The sequence below is a fragment of the Sebastes fasciatus genome, chromosome 8 (genome assembly GCF_043250625.1).
Source record: "Sebastes fasciatus isolate fSebFas1 chromosome 8, fSebFas1.pri, whole genome shotgun sequence".
Classification (NCBI taxonomy): domain Eukaryota; kingdom Metazoa; phylum Chordata; class Actinopteri; order Perciformes; family Sebastidae; genus Sebastes; species Sebastes fasciatus.
This window is the reverse complement of record NC_133802.1, coordinates 12,129,878-12,151,065: the sequence shown is the minus strand read 5'-3', so window position 1 is coordinate 12,151,065 and position 21,188 is coordinate 12,129,878. Positions and strand designations below refer to the sequence as shown.

The following is a 21,188-nucleotide window of genomic DNA, read 5'->3' as shown; positions in this document are numbered from 1 at the left end:
TGGACGTTTTTATTGGACTTTATTAGTTGTAACCCACCGAAGCCATTCCACAAACGTGTACCATGATCTGCAAATATTTCACTATCCACAAACATGTGTTTTTGTATTTGTGTTGTGTAAAGACACATTCACAAAAATACAAGGCGATTTGCAAATACGCATAACTTACTCTGTAAATACGTATTTTAAGGTTCACATGTAAAGTGATAAACACGCACTTGTGCATCTATTTCTACACGTGGAATGCTATTTGCGCATTTGTAGATCGCTTCCTGTGCATTTGTGGGTCATGTGACATTTGCAACCTCCCTCCTGTTGTTTACGTAATTTTGTCCAATTGGTACCGCTGCAGATGTATATAAACAATCTGTAAGTAAGAGGTGCATTTACTAGCTCCACCAGACGGTGGCGACATTCCCTCAGATGAGCTGACGGAACTACGGTCTAAAGCTATAGAAGTAGAGTCTAAGGAGACAACAAACAGTCTGGCTTCTGGAGGTGAAAGACTACGTGGAATATCTTTATTTAACAACAAACTTATTTGACAAAATCAGTTTGATTGCATTGTTTTCTTTTAGAACCAACTAACTGGCCGCGAGATATTTAACAGTGTGGAGACAGAGCGTCCGATGTTATTAGGCTTTAAGTAAAAAAAAAGACAAATCTATCTTCTTATCTTGTTAAAATATCTTCTTAAAATACGTATTTACAGAGTAAATTATGTGTATTTGCAAATCGCCCTGTATTTTTGTGGATGTGACTTTACACAACACAAATACAAAAATACGTTTGTGGGTAGTGAAATATTTGCAGATCATGGTACACGTTTGTGGAATGTCTTCTGTGGGTTACAACTAATAAAGTCCAATAAAAACTTCCATACTGAAGGGACCGAATCTGTATTTCTAGAACAGCCAATTGGAAAAATCATGTGTGTCTGTGTCCTCCAGTGTCCTCCGGTGCTCCTAATGGCAGTGAAAGATTTCACAGACCGGAGGAAAACATCCGATCAGAGCCGAGCTGGAGCCTTGCCGTCTCTGAGCAGCCGTCAATCACTCGTGAACTCCGATCAAACGGTCAAACTAGGCAGCGCTGATCAAATATGAATCAATATTCTATTACTGTAACTATTTCTCACCTCAAATGTTTTCAGAAACATCTATATATCTATCTATAGTGTACTGTTTAGCTGTAAAATGAGTTTTTGACCCGGCAGCCATGTTGAGATCAGTTGAGGAAATACCAAGCACCGCCCACCAGCCAGAGCAAACTCTCTCATTTTACAGCTAAACAGTACACTAATTCAGGAATTCGGTGAAAGTCCTGTGTTTGGTTGTAGGGTCACAGTAACCAGTAACATGAATGAAAACCTGCTGGCCAACTCTCCCCCTCCAAGCTATTTGACACCACCCTGCGAGGAGTTAAACTGTACCAAGGCGTGTAGTTAATATTCTCTGAACTCCCACTGAGGCTTCAAAGTGCGTCCCAACCAGCTCCTCTCAGCCAGTCCGGAGCTCCTTCTCCTCTAAACTGAAGCAACACTTTATTCCCTCCAGAGATGAAACTATCTGTTGTGTCCAAGAAGCTGTGGTGCATCCACAAGCCTCTGATCCTCCTGCTCACTCCACTGGTGTTACTGCCCTTACTCTTTACTCTACCGGAGAAGGTGAGTGACTTTGTCATGACTAATTCATTTAATAATCACAGATTCAGTGGTGGAAGAAGTACTCAGATCCTTTATTTAAATAAAAGTAAAACAAAGTCTAAAATACTCCATTACATGTAAAAGTCCTGAATTCAAAACATTACTCAAGTAAAAGTACAGAAGTAGGTCATTATATCATATCATTATAGTGTTTATTTTACTAGATTTTGTTTAATCAACATTTTATCGTCATCTCTTTTATTCTATTTTATTAAAATTTCATTATTTTAATACAATCTGCTTATTTTCTGTAGTTTCATAATTTTTATTTATTTATTTTTATTGTTATTTTTAATTCCTTGTATTTTATTTGTCTTTTGTTATCTTAAATACCTATCTTTTATTGTTTTCTTATTTAATGTACTTTTTTATTGGTTGTTTTTGGTGTGCATTCGTCTCTAAATCCATTTTTAACATTCTACATTTTTGTCAATCGTCTGTACAGCACTTTGAATTGCATTTGACTTGTTTGAAATGTGCTATATAAATAAAGTTTGATTGATTGATTGATATTAAAAGCAAAATAAAAATAGGCCTAGGCTACTCAATATGCAGAATGGTGCCTTTCAAAGTCATTATAAAATATGATATTACTCTGTTTTTATTGTGTTTCATCACTAACAAATAGGCTACCTATAAGAGCATTTTAATTTGAGATATTCTGTATACCGAGTAGTAGCCTGCTGCACCACATCCTATATCTTAGAAGTGCATGCTTCTTTATGCATGTCAAATAGGTGTAGTGGAGTAAAAAGTACACTATTTCCATCTTAATTGTAGTGGAGTATGAAGTAGCTTCAAATAGAAACACTCAAGTTAAGTACAAGTAAATATGTTAGTTGTAGCACTAGTCTCAATTAGAACAACCTAAATCTAAAAAGATGTATTATATTAAATATTTTGTTTATATTAAACCAGCCATTATAATTTGAAATTATATTCATGCCACACATTACACTATTCTTTATGCATTTTATTTTACTCACAGTAGTCATGTAAAATGGGTCGGATAAGTCTTGAGCATCACAGCCATTTAAAATTGTGTGTGTGTGTGTGTTTTGACTGTCAAATAAAAAAGTTCAAATTTAAAAAAAAAAAATATTTTTGTGGAAAAAGTCCTTTTAGGTACTGCCCCATTTTAGATTAACCAGGTCAGCTGAATTGGGGCACGAATTTCAGCTAAAATGGGCAACATACACACACCTTTACACAGAAGTTCCACAGAAATTAAGGCTGCAAAACAGGTTTAATCTTTTTTTAATCATGCTTTGCAATTAGTATTTGAAGGGAACGCAGGAAAAGACCTAACAACACCTGACTAGATGAGATGTTAAGACCTGTAGCTACAGGAAATGTAAAAGTTTTTTGGTGTTTTGATTTATGGTTTGGTGATTTGAGTTTTTGTCAAAGATGTTGTAATTTTCCCGGGCACCTCACAGCAGCACAATGCTCCTAAATGCTTAGGATGGGTTAAATGCAGAGGTCAAATGTCATGAATGTACCTGTATGTATATGATCATTCTAATAAGGCTTATGTTTATGACAAATGTTTGACACACAAGCATGCACCTAAACACACAGCTACATGATCAGTTATTTTTTTAAATGCATTATTCAATGGAATATTTGTTCAACTTTTTATTGCATGAAAAGTATTTATGGTGTTGTTACTATGGCACACCAAAGACAATAGTTAGTGTTTACTCTTAAAATTAAAAATATTTCAGATGAAATTCCTCTTCCCCCTTTTTTTTAAATATTGGCCTATTTTACCTGAACATTGTGTCGCAGCTCACGAGGGAACCCGCTGATACTCTAACTCTCATAATTCCAAAACAATTATACTTTTTCACATTTTTTTAACAAATAAATGTGTAAGAGACCCATGCCAATTTTTTTTCAAAAATATCATTAGTTCTCATGCATAGCTTTTTTGATGGTCCTTTAAATCATTTACCAAAAAGTGGCCCGTTTTACCTGACTCCACCCTATAATCCATCACCTGTGAAACACAGTCGTGTAGTTCATTTGCTTTCTTTTGTGTCCGGTGATATCTTTTTCTTGTTGTTGGCTGAACATTAACAACCACGTTGCTTATCTTTTAGGAGGGAAAATGTCTTTATGTGGTGCTGCTGATGGCTATGTTTTGGTGCACAGAGACCCTTCCTCTGGCCGTCACTGCGATGCTTCCGGTCTGCCTCTTTCCAACACTGGGAATTCTTCCATCCAAACAAGTCTGCCCTCAGTACTTCCTCGAAACCAATTTCCTCTTCCTCAGTGGTCTTGTGCTGGCGTCGTCCATCGAAGAGTGGGGCCTGCATCGCAGAATCGCCCTGAAGGTCCTCACTATTGTCGGAGTAAAGCCAGCCTGGTGAGAAAACTTTACAGGAAAGACATTTATAGGATGGTGGTATTCTATATTTGTCTTATTTCAACAGATCTCATGAAAAGAACAAAACCAACAATGAATTGCATCTACTAACAAGTATTGCCTCTGTAGCCAAAACCTGATATATCGTATTCCTCTGTGCCACAGAGCTCCAATGTTATCCAAAAACTATTTAAGTTACTTAAGTGAACCACACTGTTGAGAAACATGTTCTTTTATTATGATGAATATGAGTCAATCCAACATGCTGCTGATAATAGACACTAGAGCCCCCAATCCTACTATTATAAATGGACTACTCCTCCACTCCTATCCCTACAATCCCCTCCAATCTTGCCCCGAAAAGGTCAATAGGGCCGACCTTTGCATAGTTTGTTATCTGTGTTTAATTTCATCATTCTTTTATGTTAGATAAATACTTGCAGCAAAACTATTCTCACTCGGAACCACGTTTTCCAACTTACCACACAAAGCAGCTACTCTACCGGCATTTATCGGAAATATAACAGAGGATGAAGAAAAAGAAGACGACAAATTTAACGTACAGTCACGATAATATCGTCACGCCTCAAAAGTAGCACAAATCACTGTCGGCAAGTAGTGAAGCCAAACGCAAGAGATTGGCGCACAGTAGCAAATCTCCAGAGAAGTCAGGTAAGAATTCTGATGTAACGTTATATTACTGATTTGCTGTTTGGCGTTAGCATGCTAATGAAGTATAATAGCCAGTCTGGACCGTTTTTGTGTCAAATTATTGATCTTTTATTAATTATTGGGTCTTGCATCGCCCTGAAGGGGTTTATTTCACAACAATGACCCGCTAGCTGCACATTATTCTGCTTATTACACGGCTACTTACTTAAGAAATCAAAAAACGGTCCGCCCTGCTGCTGCTGCCATAGCAACGGTCTATTATACATAGCAACGATTTGCTATAAAGATGAAATAACAGACCGGCGAACGTTGTGATTGACCAATGTCGTATCTCGTGCATATCGAGTGTAAAGCCCACTGAGACAAATTTGTAATTTGTGACATTGGGCTGTACAATTGACTTGACTTACTCCTGTTTGAGTAACATTTGCTTAAAACTAGTGCCCAGCGGTTTGGGGAAATGATATACTGTAGACTGTTTAAAAAGAAAAGTACATATCTGTAACCCATTCTAAAGATGAACATCTTCAGTCTTTATGTGTTTGGGCCACAGACAGGGTAGGGAAGTCAGAAAGTATTGAGAAACAGACTAACACATTGTTGGTTTTTGGACTTTTCATGGAATTTATTGAAGAAAATATAGAATATCGGCAATTTTATTCTGTAAGTGAGAGTGCTCCTTATTCCAAAAAGAACATCTTCCAAGTCAGCAGCCATGATCGTGATTAATCTAACTGATTGAATTATTTTCCTAGGCTCATACTGGGAATGATGCTGACCTCGTCCTTCCTGTCAATGTGGCTCAGCAACACCGCCACCACCGCCATGATGCTCCCTATCGCTAACGCCATCCTGGAGAGTCTGTTTGGAGACCTGGAGACCCTGAAAAAGAAGAGCAAGTCCACAGAGGATCCTGAGAATGATATGATAAATGGTACGTTGTATGGCATTAAACCTGACTGGATGGATGACTATTAACTTAAAGCTGCTCTAATCTAAACCAAAAACAGAGCTACAAGAGAGAGAATATTTTAATTTACATTCATCAAGTGGTCAGAATCATGACTCCAAATAAATTATAATATTGTTCAATAATCACTGGATGTGTAAATAAGCAGTGTGCTAGGAAAATGTACTCTATAAGGTCATGTAAATGTTACATGTTTACAGCATTTTCCACTGCCACCCAGATGACCAAAAAATGAATGCCAGTTTAATTTAGTTGTCAAAAGGTATCCGTACCAAAATGTGCAGTGAAGATGGTTGTATTATTTTAAACTTGTCCTGAATATGTAACCTAACATGTGAACTTTGTACAGTTTTTCCAATACACCGAGTCCTCGGATACAAAGTTAGTCAAAATTCAAGTGGTGAGTGATTAAGAATGCTGGATGAACTGAAAGTCAAATATTGAATATATGAACAGGACAGTACACCCCCCCCCCCCCCCCCCCCCCCCCCCACCGCCCACAGACACACACAAAGAGCTAAAACTCATGATTTGATTGACTCATGCTTATTCTACATAATACAAACTCTTTGTTTCATTTTCTTTCAGGTCAGTCTTCTGTAAAGTTGGATTCAGTGCCCTCAGGGCCCTTGGAAAAACAAATGCTGTCAATAGACGGGTAAGAAAAACACTGAGATCATTTGTCACAATCCTGTGCATCCTTCAATATTTAACTCTAATGGTGTTTGGATGGTGTTTTTTAAAGGAAGGTCGACATTTTTGGGATATATGCTTATTAGGGCTGTCAATGATAATAACGCGATAATAACGCGTTAACACAAATTCGTTTCAACGCCACTAATTATCGTTAACACATTTTTGCAACTTGAGATTTTTAGGTTGTAGTGGGCTCTGTTTTAAAGCTAAAACAAGTGATGATACTGGTATCATATGAAACTAGAAAAACCTAAGGAACCCATTGGTACCAACCATGTCATACTAGCTTTTTGCGAAGGAGGCTAAATAATGCAACGAAGTTATGCTAAATTTTGGTGAGGAAAAATTGGCATGGCCATTTTCAAAGGGGTCCCTTGACCTTGAGCTGTTGTTGACTGTTCGGCTAGAGTTTGAGAACATTTTTGTGCTCGGCTGATAGTGGTATCAATCTTCTCATCTAACTCTCAGCAAGAAAAAAGCATATTTCCCAAAAAATAGTTTTTCTGGTTAACACAATCTCATATGAAACTCTTGATGAAAATAATCTGGTGGAGTTCATGTACTTGTCCACAGTTCAGTTAAAGTAATCACATCTCTTAAAACTTGAAAAGGACGGATGGGACTGAGCAGGGCGACATGAGGTCGGCTGAGGAGATCCGATCCGAGGCGGAGTACCAGCTGAAGGTGTGGAAAGGATTCTTGATCTGTATTCCTTATGCAGCCAGTATCGGAGGGACCGCCACGCTGACAGGCACCGCGCCCAACCTCATCCTGATTGGACAGCTGAAAAGGTTATTGTGTATCACATTTTATACGCTGACAACTTTGCATCATTAAAAAACAATACTTTTACAGCAGTTTGACGATGATCTCTTTGTATTACAGCTACTATCCAGACTGCGACCTCGTCAATTTTGGCTCTTGGTTCGCATTCGCTTTCCCGCTCATGGTTCTCTTCTTGTTTTTATCATGGATTTGGATCGCGTTTCTCTACGGGGGAATAAATACGCGGTAATGTGGTGTCAGACATTCGCTTATTGCAGATTTAGAAACTTCATGTTAAAATAATATTTGAACTGATATCCCATTTTTAGCCAACACAATAAATACCAAATGTCATGATGTTTTTTTTTCATATAAGGGAAAACGTTAATTATACAGTCCAAATTACAATTTTTCTTCGTAAATATGGAGAAATGTTCTTCTCTCATTTGCTTTTCTTGAAATATTTATTCTTCACAGATTGTGTGTGACGAAACACGACCGGAGAGCCGAGGCAGAGGCCAGAGCGAAGGATCTAATAAACGACGATTACAGAAAACTAGGGCCCATAAAGTGAGAACTGGTGTATGTCTTCAAATCTCAATGCAGGGTGAATGAGTGCATTTTTATTTATCACAGAGCCTTTTTACTGATACATGCTCACTTTCAGTTTTGCAGAGGGAGCGATTTCTTTCTTTTTCGTATTGTTTGCTGTTCTGCTGTTCACAAGAGATCCCAAATTTATCACTGGCTGGTCTGTGCTTTTTAAAAAGGGGTAAGAAAGGCACATTTGAATGTAGTTTGCTTGTTATGATATAATTTCTTGTTTGGAAATGACCACAGCATCTTTGTATTGAGACAACTGCTTATTATCTTCTGCTTCTGTTAATGATCCCCTCCTCGTTGTCCTGCAGGTACGTCTCAGATGCCGTCACTGGTGTGATCATTGTGTCCATATTGTTTTTCTTCCCCTCGCAGAAACCTTCTCTGAGCTGGTGGTTTGACCCTCAAGGTCAGTGAGCTCTTTAACAACACATCCTAATAATTTACCAGACAATGTACTCTGATTTCAGTTATATAATGACAGTGATAATATGATTTAAGTTATTGTATAAATAACAAATGGTTTGTGGCGTTGCATCAGGACGAGTCAGAAATTAATATTGATGCCCAAATATTTGTGAAAGACTCAAAGACATTTAGTCCGTGTCTCTGGCACAACTATTGCAAATACTGAAAATAAGCTGAGGAATGTTAATATTGTAGATTAGAAAGTCTGAGTAAATGTCCCATCTGGAGCTGAAACTGTAGTTTCTCTGTTTCTGTGATTAGAATAATCTCTCAAAACTATGTTGTCACACTCTAAGGGTTTTTGTTTGGGTGAGCATGCGTACAAAATGTGCGCACGTGTTTTGTCTGTGCTGGAGACACGTGTGTGCGAGTGTGAGTGCGAGTGCCAGTGCAAGTGTGTATGTTATGTTCAGCTGGTCAAATAAACCACTGGATGCAAGTAAAAAAAAAGCAAACCATGGGGCTCATTTGTCCTTCTCAATGTAGGTCACGTTTTTTGAATAGAGGAGAATACAACTTTATTTTCAACCAGAGTGGAAATCTCACCAAAACATAAAAATCAAAACATGTAGGGTATATTACAAAAATAGTAACAAAACATAATCATCAATGTATAAAACGTGCAAATAAAATAGTTATTAAAGCATAAAACGTGAAAACATAAAATAAAACACTCCGGATTGGTGACTTAGTTTTTTACTTTAAAATGCTAAATGTCATATTGCATCAGCAGACAGCAGAGATGTTGTAGAAAACACTGTGCTTTTAATAGATACATAATATCAACATGTTGAATTGATTGTTTGCCTCCATATTTTTCCGCAGCATCAAACACTCCTTATGTCCCTCTGCTGACATGGAAGAAAGCTCAGGACTCTGTTCCCTGGAATATCATTCTGTTGCTTGGAGGCGGCTTCGCTATGGCTAAAGCTTGTGAGGTAAACATGTTGGCACATGGGCACTATAATTAGTCATTAAATGTACATAACTTACATATGAAGTGTGTTTACATAATCGTTTTAATGCCACTAATTTCTTTAACACATTAACGCAACTTTCAGTTTTAAAGCTAAACTAAAGATAGAGCAAAGATACTGCTATCATATTAAACTACAAACCCTAAGGAATCCATTGGTACCAACCATGTCATACTTACGTGTCACAAAGGAGCCTAAATAACGCTCCAAACTTGCGCTAAATTTTGGCGAAGAAACTGGCATGGCCATGGTCCCTTGACCTCTGACCTCAAGATATGCTAATGCAAATGGGTTCTATGGGTACCCATGAGTCTCCCCTTTACAGACATGCCCACTTTATGATAATCACATGCAGTTTTGGGCAAGTCAGTCAAGTCAGCACACTGACACACTGACAGCTGTTGTTGCCTGTTGGGCTGCAGTTTGCCATGTTATGATTTGAGCATACTTGTTTATGCTAAATGCAGTACCTGTGAGGGTTTCTGGACAATATGTGTCATTGTTTTGTGTTGTTAATTGATTTCCAATAATACATACTGTATATACATACATTTGTATAAAGCAAGCATATTTTCCCACTCCCATGTTGATAAGAGTATTAAAAACTTGACAAATATACCTTTAAGGTACACTTTGAACAGATACAAAATATACGATTAATCGCAATCAACTAGGAACAATCATGTCCATTATATGCCGCGATTAAATATTATAATAAAATGACAGCCCTAACATAGCCCTATATACAGTATATATATATATATATATATACAGTATAACTCTAGGCAAGAAAGTGAATAAGCATCCCAAAAAGTTGAACTATTCCTTTAAGATTTAGTTTAGTTTTCTTCCAGCTCAATGCAGGATTACTGACTCTAGATAGTGAAAGTTTACATGTCATAAGTCAGTGTAATAAATGTGTCTCTCCTCTCTCCTGTTGGCTCTGTGCTGCTCTGCTCTGTTTGGTTCCGTTCTTTACTTTTGCTTTATTATGTTGGGATTTGATCTTTGACCTTTGACCCCGATCTTGTGGCGTTTGGCAGGAGTCTGGACTCGCCTCCTGGATCGGAGGCCACCTCCAGCCTTTGGCCGAGGTCCCACCCGCTGCAGCTGTGATGTTGATCGCTGGTTTCCTGGCCTGTTTCACTGAGTTCGCCAGCAACACTGCCACAATTATCATATTTTTACCCGTCATTGCTGAACTGGTAAGACTGCTTCTACTTAAACACATATAGACTCTTTTTATCTGTGTGTTCCTGTTGATGATATACGTACATTATAGGACTTGGTTGGAGTTGTAAAGGTTTCTTTATACTATACTTAAGGTTCCACATCAGTTTATAGTGTAACACACAGATTAAGATAGCAGCGAGCCGACTCAGTAACAAGACAAAGCTGTGGAAACTAATGGACTGGACAGGGAATCGGCCTTGTTCTTTATGTTGGTCAAAGGCTTATGGAGTTGTTTAACTTTTGCAATAAATGTTCTTATGTTTGTAGCCTGTTGGACATTAACAGCTGTTGACAGTAATCATTATCTGGGGCTTTTGTACTTTGCCGTGGTATCTATACTGCACTCAGAGAATCGTTTACAGGATGTATAGGAGGCTAAGTGACTGTGTCCTGAGTTCTCGTTTGCATAAAAAACGTATTGATCCATGACTATCCAAAATTTTGCTAGAAGGGCCAGTACTCCCATACTACTTACCTTCGGTGATATGTGACCACACACAGAGCCGTATGGCTTTGTGACTCTGGTACATGTCCACAGGATCCTTCCTTTCCCATTCATTGTCTATATAAGCAGCCGTGCAATGCATTCTGGTAGCGTAGCATTGCGTTTCGACCAGCAGCCCACGAGGGCAAGTTTTCGTCCAATCAGGTGCCAAGTGCCTTGTGTCTGTTGGCAGCCCATCAAACGTCCAATGCTGGGAAGCGAGGCCATCCCTTGCGTCCAGAAACGTCAATGTTGACACGTACCATTAGTCTGTGCAGCCTATTTGACGTCAAACACAAGGCAGTTTCTCTATGGCTGCACCATTTTACATCAAATAGAAGAATTTAGACGTCACATTTTCTTTGCAGCTGAGCCCGACATATTTGGTATCTTTGAAAACCTTTAGATCTTGGCTCGAATATAATACGTTATGTGGGTTTAAACAATGTTCTTCCATATGAAATAAGTTTGGAATAATGGCATCACCAGGTATGAAATGATTTACGTCCTATCCTGAAAATGTGCTGGTCTTTGTCTCTGTAGGCTGCTAACGTCTCAGTGAACCCTCTGTACTTCATGATACCTGCAACAATAGGATGTTCATATGCCTTCATGCTGCCAGTGTCCACGCCACCTAACTCCATCGCCTTTGCAACAGGACATCTCATGGTCAAAGACATGGTAAGATCCTCACATCAGACACTGAAACATAATGTTACCGTCATCATCGCCTGTCTTCATGTTTACTGCTCTGTCTTTTTCAGGTGAAAACTGGCATTGTGATGAACATCCTGGGTATCCTCTCGGTCTCTCTGGCCCTAAACACGTGGGGCGTTGCCATGTTTGACTTGAACACGTTTCCAGACTGGGCACACCCCATCAACAAGACTGCTGTTATTACTGATGTGCACCTATCAACCGTTCAGTCGCTCAATGCTACGCTCTGATTACCCACCCAAAGAGTATCAGGAGATTGTATTAAGATTTAAAACTAAGCAGGGACAAAAGTCTGTCTGGGAACTTCAGCTGTTACCTGTTATGATGAATTTAATACGTTCATGATACTCAAGTGTCAAGACTTCATGTTGCTATCTGTTAGTTTTGGCACACTCCAAGTTACAAATGGTGCAACAAGTTAAAAACAAGCAAAATCATTTTACGCTCTGCCTTCTTAAAGCAGCAGTAGGCGAGATTTGAGAAAATATGATTAAAAAAGTTATTTTTATAAAACGGTCATTATATCCTGACAGTAGTGCATGAGACAGGTAATCTGAAAAAAAAATCATGTGCCTCTGTATCCTCCAGTGCTCCTAAAGGCATCTGCAAGATTTCACAGACCGGAGGAAAACAACCAATCAGAGCCGAGCTGGAGCCGGCCGTCTCTGAGCAGCTGTCAATCACTAACAAACTCTGATCAAATGGTCAAACTAGGCAGTGCTGATCAAATATGAATCAATAGTCTGTTACTGTAATGCCTATATCTCACCTCAAATGTTTTCAGAAACATCTTGTAGTGTACTGTTTAACTGTAAAATGAGAAAGTTTTTGACCCGGCAGCCATGTTGAGATCTGTTGAGGAAATACCAACCACCGTCCACCAGCCGGAGCAAACTTTCTTTACAGTACAGAATATCAATCCGCGCTAGTTTCACTGTTTTATCGGAACCTGTGAGTGACTGACAGTTGCCTCTGTTGAATGAAGAGCCAATAGGAACGCTCTCTTTCTGAAATGACCTTTGATTGGTCTAAGTCTCTCGTCACAGGCTAAATTTCTTTAAAGCCTGAAAACAGAGCCATGAGGAGGTGCAGAAGTCTAGTTTTCTCTCAGAACACTTTAATTACAATATGCCGAAAGATTATTATGGAATTTTTGCCCAATGATGCCAAAAACATTCTGCCTACCATCGCTTTAAAACTGGACAGGAGATACATTTAACCTCAACAACAATGACAGACTGAGCTCTGAATATGTTTTTAATATATTTTTTACAACTCCAGTCAGACTGCAGCTGTTTGCATTGATGCTAGGCTGACCTCTGCTGGGAGAATGAGAGAGACATCTGTGAATGATTCTTTGAAAATATATATATATTTTTGGTTAAAATCACTGAGAGATCATGTTACCTGTTTATGTATTATATGGCGCATGTTAAAAGAAACAAGAGAAAAATCTTTTCTACATTAGAGTATGAATCCTGACTAATGAATGTGTAAATTTTGTTACAATGTGATTTGCATATATAGCTGCTGTTACAAATAAATTCTTTGAGTTTGTATTATGATCATTTAGTTGCACGTGGTCTCTGTATTTTCCTGTTATGAGCAGGTTTATTGGTAAGAGAAGGACATTGTTATCAGAATATTTGCAATAGCTAAATTGTGTTTTAGTTTAAATACAAAATGTAACCCTCAGGTTTTGATTAGCTGTGGCTGCAGGTTTAACACATATTTTAACACATTTTCACCTCTGCGCACTCAAAGAGAGCCAGAGAGAGCACACAATTGTAAATTCCCCACATTGTTTGTTTGGTGTAGTAAACTGTCTGAAATCACGAGGCCCGACAACAATGGTTAACTTGTGCGAGGCTGTGGTGGTTACTGAGTGTTAGCAGGGTCAGAGCAAAAGGTCCCGTGGTGTTTGAATGCAAAACTATAAAATACTCAACCAAAAGCCACAGACCAGGACAGGATGTACCCAACTGCCTGCACAACCTTTGATTCGAACCAATGCTGATTTCTATCCAAAGACAGATTAGAAATATCTTGATATTCAGTTACTCCTAATAAATGTGTTCTTATTTCAAACATATCCCGATACCCTTTCACCTCTGTACATGACTAAGATCTATGTGTGTTTGTGTGTGTTGTGGAGAGAGTGTATAGTGACCTGGGAGGCTCATTTTTCTGCCCTCACTATGAGTATAGGTGCATGGCTAACTGTGAAATTAGAATCATTGTCCCTCATGCCAGGAAGAAATAAGTAGGCCGAACACCAGTATATAATTTCCTGTCGTATAGGACAGCATCGACCTCAGGGGGTTAAGGTCAATGCCTAACCTTAACTATGAGGTCAATGCCTAACCTTAACTATTTAAGGTCAATATCTAACCTTAAGCATTCAAGGTCAATGCCTAACCATAACTATTCCAGGTCAATGCCTAATCTTAACTATTTCAGGTCAATGCCTAATCTTAACCATTTGAGGTCAATGCCTAACCTTAACTATTCCAGGTCAATGCCTAACCTTAACCATGAGGTCAATGCCCAATCTTAACCATTCGAGGTCAATGCCTTATCTTAACCATTCGAGGTCAATGCCTAACCATAACTATTCAAGGTCAATGCCTAGCTAATCTTAATCATTAGAGGTCAACATCTAACCTTAACTATTCGAGGTCAATGCCTACCTAATCTTAATCATTCAAAGTCAATGTCTAACCTTAACCCTTGCAGGTCAATGTCTAACCTTAACCATTGGAGGTCAATGCCTAATCTTAACTATTCAAGGTCAATGCTTAACCTTAACTATCTCACGAGAGTTTCGCAATTTGCGTGTTACCTTTTAGTCACAACCCTGTATATGGTTGCTACTAGGTTGATCTGCCATAGAACTCTGCCTGGTTGCTACTAGCAACAGAACACCCAACAGAAACCAACTGCTGGTGGCAGAACAAACGTTAATTCATTAATTCAATTGTTTTATTGATTTCAACCTGATACAACTACAACCTAATACAACTACAACAAACCTGAGGCAACAACTCTTTTTTGAGTTAGTTAATTAGGTGGAAAATGTACATCACTCGACAGTTTTATATTCATGTGACAAACTGGAGGAAAGTGAATAGGCCCACAACATGCAACAGGAAACAGTCCAGTAATGTGAATGCAATAAGCCAAACAGCTTTACCTCCCACCTTTCAGCAGATGAGTGTAAAAAAAGCCTTCTAATATCAAACAAAACATTTTTTGAGTCGAGGATGATTTATGATCACGTTAACATAACACAGTGTCTGCGTTGACTGAAACAAACACTACAAATAGCAAAACATTTCCAAATCTGATGTCACTCTGAGAGTGTGACCTGTGTCACATTGTGTGTGACCTGTGTCACATTGTGTGTGTGTGTGTGTGTGTGTGTGTGTGTGTGTGTGTGTGTGTGTGTGTGTGTGTGTGTGTGTGTGTGTGTGTGTGTGTGTGTGTGTGTGTGTGTGTGTGATTACATCATGCCTCTCCATATGATCTTGTATGGTCATGTATGGTTTACATGGAGAGCAGTTGTCACTTCGTTTCCCACGAGGGAACTTGTACACAAATATCAACATGACAGTGACTGTTCAGAGAAGTTCCTCTTTTAACCCTCACAGTCCTCCAGCACTTCCCAATCCTGTTTTCCTTAAACTCATATTGTCACAGTGAGAATGAAGATCATCACAGAGAATATTGTCATGCCTGTCAGGTAAGAACTGTTATCTATTTTTAATTGAGCCTTTTCTTTAATTGAGATGTAATACATTAAAATGATCTATCTATCTATCTATCTATCTACCTATATATCTATCCATCTATCTATCTATCTATCTATCTATCTATCTATCTATCTATCTATCTATCTATCTATCTATCCATCCATCCATCCATCCATCCATCCATCCATCCATCCATCCATCCATCCATCCATCCATCCATCCATCCATCCATCCATCCATCCATCTATCTATCTATCTATATATCTATCTATATATCTATCTATCTATCTATATATCTATCTATCTATTCCTATAATGGCATAAGGCCTTGAAGTTTCTTTATTCTTAAATGTATCCATTATACCATTATAGGCCTACATCATTGATAATTGCAGTATTTTTGCTGTAAAATTAAAAACTGTAATTTAAAAAATGTTCAGGTAAATTTCTCATATTTTCACATTATTGTTGTGGTTTACAGTGATCAGATGCATGTGGAAGATGATCTATTGCAGAGTTGATCTGCCTCTGAAATTTTTTCATTTTGTGAAGTTGAGGTTGACGCAGTCTGAGGACACAGAGGGTGTCATATTCTGCACAGATTCAGGCAAATTTGGGATTTGTGAAATTGGGCTATATAAATAAAATTGAGTTGACATTTTGGGAAATAAGTTTATTTGCTTCCTTGATGAGAATAACATGAGAAAAACGTCAATTTGTTGTTTTACAGGGAAGAAACTGCATAGAAATGCTGGGCAGATGGACTGTTGTTTGTCAATAAATAGGCCTAGTTATCCTACAACACATAACTGAACTTTGTAGTAATTCATACAGTAAACAAATTGTAAAAATGACAAGTTATAGATTTATGGAGGGTTATGAGTCGGACTATTTATTGGCCACTCTCGGCAAGAGAGCAAATATTTCCCAAAATGTCAAACTTTTCCTCAACTTTGTTCAGGTTGGGTTTTCTCTCCTCAGGAACAGAGCCGGATCTGTCAGACAGACTTTAAAATCTGTCCTGCTTTACCTGTGGGACGTTTACTCTGCACCCGCACCCACCGCCGGCAGAGACGTCCTGTCTCTACTGTCTCTTTGTTTCACGCTCGCCATCGTCACTGGCGGCCTGCTTCACCACTGGCTGTCAAAGACTCTCAAGTACAACCATGAAGCATCCATTCCGACCGCCTGCATCTACAGCGTGGCCGTGTTTTTGGTCTCGTTCCTGTGTCACCCTTTGCGTTGCGTGCTGACCATGACTCTGCCCACCGTCTGCACCAAACAGGGACGCAAACTCCTCATCACCGCTTCTGTCATGATCCTAGTTTTGAACGTCATCCCTAATATTACAGTGAACGTGGGGGCGGTCGCTCGCATCCTGAAGTGCACCGCTGAGGGTTTCACAAAGACTTTATTAAACATATCCGAACCTCTGAACGAAGCAAAGCGAGACCTTGTTGAGGAAGCCATCAAAGTGAAGAGGGAAGATTTGAGCATTGTCACCAACTTGAGGAAGTTAGATCATTTCACACATGTTGATGTGTCAGAAGTCAAAAGCAGGTTTACTAAGATGATAGGGCAGATAGAGGTCAACTTCTCACAAGCCAGGAACCTGCTAAAAGAATTCAAGCTGATGTCAAACCGGATCCTCAATGCTATTTTTGTCGCTTTGCTAATCTTTGAATCTGCTCGCTACTTGAAATCTTATCTGGCATCAGTTCAGTTTGATAACGGCTACATCTCCAAAGAGATCCTGCAAAAAGGGGCTCAAGCTGCTAAAAATAAAACTCATCCCACAAGCTGCAAAATAACAAGTCAGGAATGTACTTCCTGTTTCATATCACTGGTTGTGGTAACGTTATATTTCATTGCCATGGCTTTAATTGTAGCTCTGGATCATGTTGTGTATCATATAGTTCAGGCAATTTTGCCTTGGATACTGGATTTTCCACCAACAACTGCCAACATAAGTGTCAATTACAAGGTAAGACGTTACTGAAGCTCCTATTATTGCATCTGCAGTATTTACTTTGTCACTTTTTCATTAACTTTTTTTTTTTAAATCTCCTGATAGGTTAAGTGGTTCCCCCCTGCCTTTTGTATCATCCCACAATCCTGTTACACACGGGAGCTCACAAACTTCCACAGGGATTACAAGTGGACTTTCAACCCCGAGCCGTCGCTCTGTGATGTGACAACTTCAGCCCCGAACCTGGGAGTCACACTCCTGCTGGGATGTCTCTGGCTGTTGAGCTACTCGCTGGTGTTCCTCGAGGTTTACGCCAGACGACTGCGCAGGAAAATCTCTGCATCCTTTTTCAGAGAGCAGGAAGAGAGGAGGATGTCTTACTTGATGAATAAAGTAGAGCTGAAGCAGAATAGAAAAGAGCAAGAAGAGACTCTTGATGTTGAGGTTGGCCGTGGGTGAATGTTCACTGGACAATACAGTGCTTGCCTAATTTTTCTGATGACGTTTTTAGCCATGATGGCAGCGTGAATGTATGGATAGTGATGTCGGCCTGTCGGTCAATCCTTTTGGTCCAGACTGAAATATTTCAACAACTATTAGATGGATTGTACGGAAGCCCTAAACGAACACGATTCAAACATTTTTTTAATATCATTATCTAAAGATCACGAGTTAATTATGTCGTTAACTTGAGAAAACAAGCTTTGTTATCTCGAGATAACAACATAATTAACTCGTTATCACCAGAAAACAAAAGGTCATTTTCTTTTATGACTTATAATGTTTGGGTCAAACCAGCCAACGGCAAATGCATTCAGACGGCCCAGATCGAGCTGAAAGCATGGATGTATACATCCTGACAGTGATGGACTTGATGGTGAAGTTAGTTGAAAATGTATCTTGTGATCTTGAGACAAAAAAAAAAAGTTTTAATGTCCATTCAGGGCTTCCATAGGATTGCGATGAAATTTTCTAAAGACATATTTTAGTCCCCAGAGGATGAAGCCTATTGACTTTGGCATAAACTGTATAAATAGATGGATGATGCATTTCCACTTCCTCCCACTGTACAAAAGTGAAGCCAAAATATCGGTCACCCCCTTTTTATAGTATCAAATAACTAATTAAAACCAAAGTTATCAGATAAATGAACACATGAACATAGGGCAGCGTGATAAGAACTACCTAAAATGACAGAAACCATCTTCGGGAAAAATGTATTTGACGTGTACTTTGACTTGAACCTAAGTACAGCCTCACAGAGTGTGGCTGTTAACTCTGAGTCTTCTTACCTACAGTACAGTTTTTCCTTCAGGTTTGTAGAACATCATTCTCTGCTCTTATGCTTAGTTTCTGTTATTGCAAAACATAACCTGAAGATAGAGCATCCTGTGTTACGACACCTTTTCCTGTGCAGGCGTTTCACCACTCTGCAGGCGCTCACACTCAAACGTAATGTGGTTTTTATAGATGTACCACCACACCATCTCAATTTGCATCCAGCGTGTTTGTTTAACAGCTTGTTTTTTCACACAAATGCTACAGAGCTCATGTTTAACTGTATATTGTACTGTACTGTATGTGCAGTGTTGTTTTTCCTCTTGTGTGGTTCAGTATACAACAGTGTTATTCCTTTCCTTTTTTTACCCCTCAGCCCCACTAGATGCCACTATGGTACTTTAGACAGACGAGGACAGAGACTAATCCAGTACCTTCTGTCAGGAAATGAGCAGCAATAGATTGGATCTTACAATTTTTTTCAATATTTTATTGGCCCGGATGACTTTAACAGATTAAATGAATCTGTTTCATGTCCACATCCAATAATTCGCTGGCCTATTTTAATCAGTGTGCCCTTACTAAAAAAAAAAAAAAAAAAAAAAATCACTTCCTTTCCTCTGAAAGCGTCCTTTGCATTTTATCAGTACACTCGTGCTTAAAACTCCCATGAGCCTTCCGCAGTTTATTTTAAGACACCCTCCCAGAATAATAATAGAATACCTCTTTATCATCTATTTTTAATTCTGACTTTTTGCCTACTTCATGATTGTCTCAAAACCCAGCAGCTTGTGTAAAGACGATGCACAGAAATGATAAATTATTTATTTATTTTCTGTTATCATGAATTCTCGCGTCAGTGTGTTGCTTATTAGGCTACAGTATGCATGTGACACCTACGGGCTTCTTATTGTTGTTGGAACTGCAGTGAACTGAAAGATGGAGATGAATTATTGTTAAATCTGCAATCCCAACCGACTCTACTGTCTTTCAGACACTGTAGCAGGTTCAGTTTTAGAGCTAGCTGTGAAGCTATAGATATCATATGAAACCAGTAAAAAACTAAGGAATCCATTGGTAACAACCATGTCATGTTAACTCCAAAATTGGGCTACATTTTGGCGAGGCCATTTCAAAGGGGTCCCTTGACCTCTGACCTCAAGATATGTGAATGAAAATGGGTTCTATGGGTACCTACAAGTCTCCCCTTTACAGATATGCCCACTTTATGATAATCACATGCAGTTTGGGGCAAAAGCCATGCAGATTTTTGCATGCAGTATAAATGTGTTGTTTTGCCTGTTATTTCTGCATACTAGGGTCCGTAAACAGGCTTTGAATTACATAAATTGGGTATCACTGTAAAGCTGAGACTCTTGTGGATGAGTGAGCCCAATTTTATTCATGATGTTGACGTGTGATGATGTTAGTGCCCAAGTAACCATTTCATTATAGTGAGACCATTTTTTTTTAATTGACCTCACTCAATAAAATGACCTGTTGTGACCTCTAGCATAATCACAGCCTCATGAAACTTTACAGTCACAAACAAGAGACCTAGAGTATTTAGAGGAGGTATGGCTTTCCTAGGTAGATCGACAATAAGGGGTTTTCTGAATAGTTTCCATAACAGTAGTGCTTGCCATCTAATCGCAGAAAAATGTAATTCTTGCAGAAATCTAAATATGTCAAAAGTTTTTGAAACCAAATTACAGCATGGCTTTTTCTATGGTGTTCCTCAAGGTCTTAGTGTCTTAATGTTGTATTTTTAGAGGGATTATTGATCATTTTTATCAATTCACGAATGGTAAAATATCATTAAATTTAGCACCAAATCTGTGTAACAAATGGTAATCCAAAAATTGCTGCAAGAACTTATGGGACATAATAGAGCATGGGAATGGCCATCATATACTGCGATCATCATGCTCTAAACACTTATACACTTTTTTGAGTGAATTAATTAATTCATGTTTATTTTTGATTTATGACTAGAACAACTTGACACACAGTGCTGAGCTGCATCTCAAATTAATCTTCAGGTTCCTGCAGCTTTCAGATGATGTACATCACTTCTATGAGACCTCTACTGTTGACCTGCTATCTCCCCCTAAAAAAACCCTGTTCCCCTTAAAAAAAGACAAAAAACAGGTCTATTGTGGGTCTCAGAGGGTTAAAATGTGAATAAAATGTAGTTCTTAACATCCAATCTTCACGTTTTCTTTCTCTTTTAGTAGCTTTAAGGTTGGACAAAATCAACTTTTACACTATTTGACCAATATAACACTGTACATACTTGGTATCAGCTTGTTCCAGCTCTTCATTGAAGCTACAGTATATTATGTTTACACTGAGTGTAATATTAAAACTATTCTAGATATCTTTCACTTCATATATATTACCCTAAAACTATGTTTGGTACCTCTGGAAACATTGGGATCTCAACTGGAACTTAAAATAAATTTTTTTTCGATTCACAGCATGAAGACGAACACACTAGTCATACCATTTATTCAGACACAGTATAGGAT

General features: G+C 38.6%; 2 protein-coding genes across 2 annotated transcripts; both read left to right on the top strand.

Annotated features, from left to right (window-relative positions):
• Positions 1-1,469: 1,469 nt before the first annotated feature.
• On the top strand, positions 1,470-12,758 carry slc13a3 (solute carrier family 13 member 3). The gene is made up of 13 exons (XM_074643430.1): positions 1,470-1,666; positions 3,811-4,076; positions 5,504-5,682; positions 6,307-6,376; positions 7,026-7,205; positions 7,300-7,425; positions 7,657-7,749; positions 7,847-7,951; positions 8,091-8,188; positions 9,073-9,185; positions 10,268-10,429; positions 11,485-11,622; positions 11,706-12,758. The coding sequence occupies exons 1-13, from the start codon at positions 1,559-1,561 to the stop codon at positions 11,886-11,888; spliced, it is 1,821 nt and encodes a 606-aa protein (XP_074499531.1). The 5' UTR covers positions 1,470-1,558; the 3' UTR covers positions 11,889-12,758.
• A 2,487-nt stretch (positions 12,759-15,245) lies between these two features.
• Positions 15,246-18,051, top strand: ocstamp (osteoclast stimulatory transmembrane protein). The gene is made up of 3 exons (XM_074643426.1): positions 15,246-15,400; positions 16,392-17,394; positions 17,485-18,051. The coding sequence occupies exons 1-3, from the start codon at positions 15,363-15,365 to the stop codon at positions 17,836-17,838; spliced, it is 1,395 nt and encodes a 464-aa protein (XP_074499527.1). The 5' UTR covers positions 15,246-15,362; the 3' UTR covers positions 17,839-18,051.
• Positions 18,052-21,188: the final 3,137 nt, after the last annotated feature.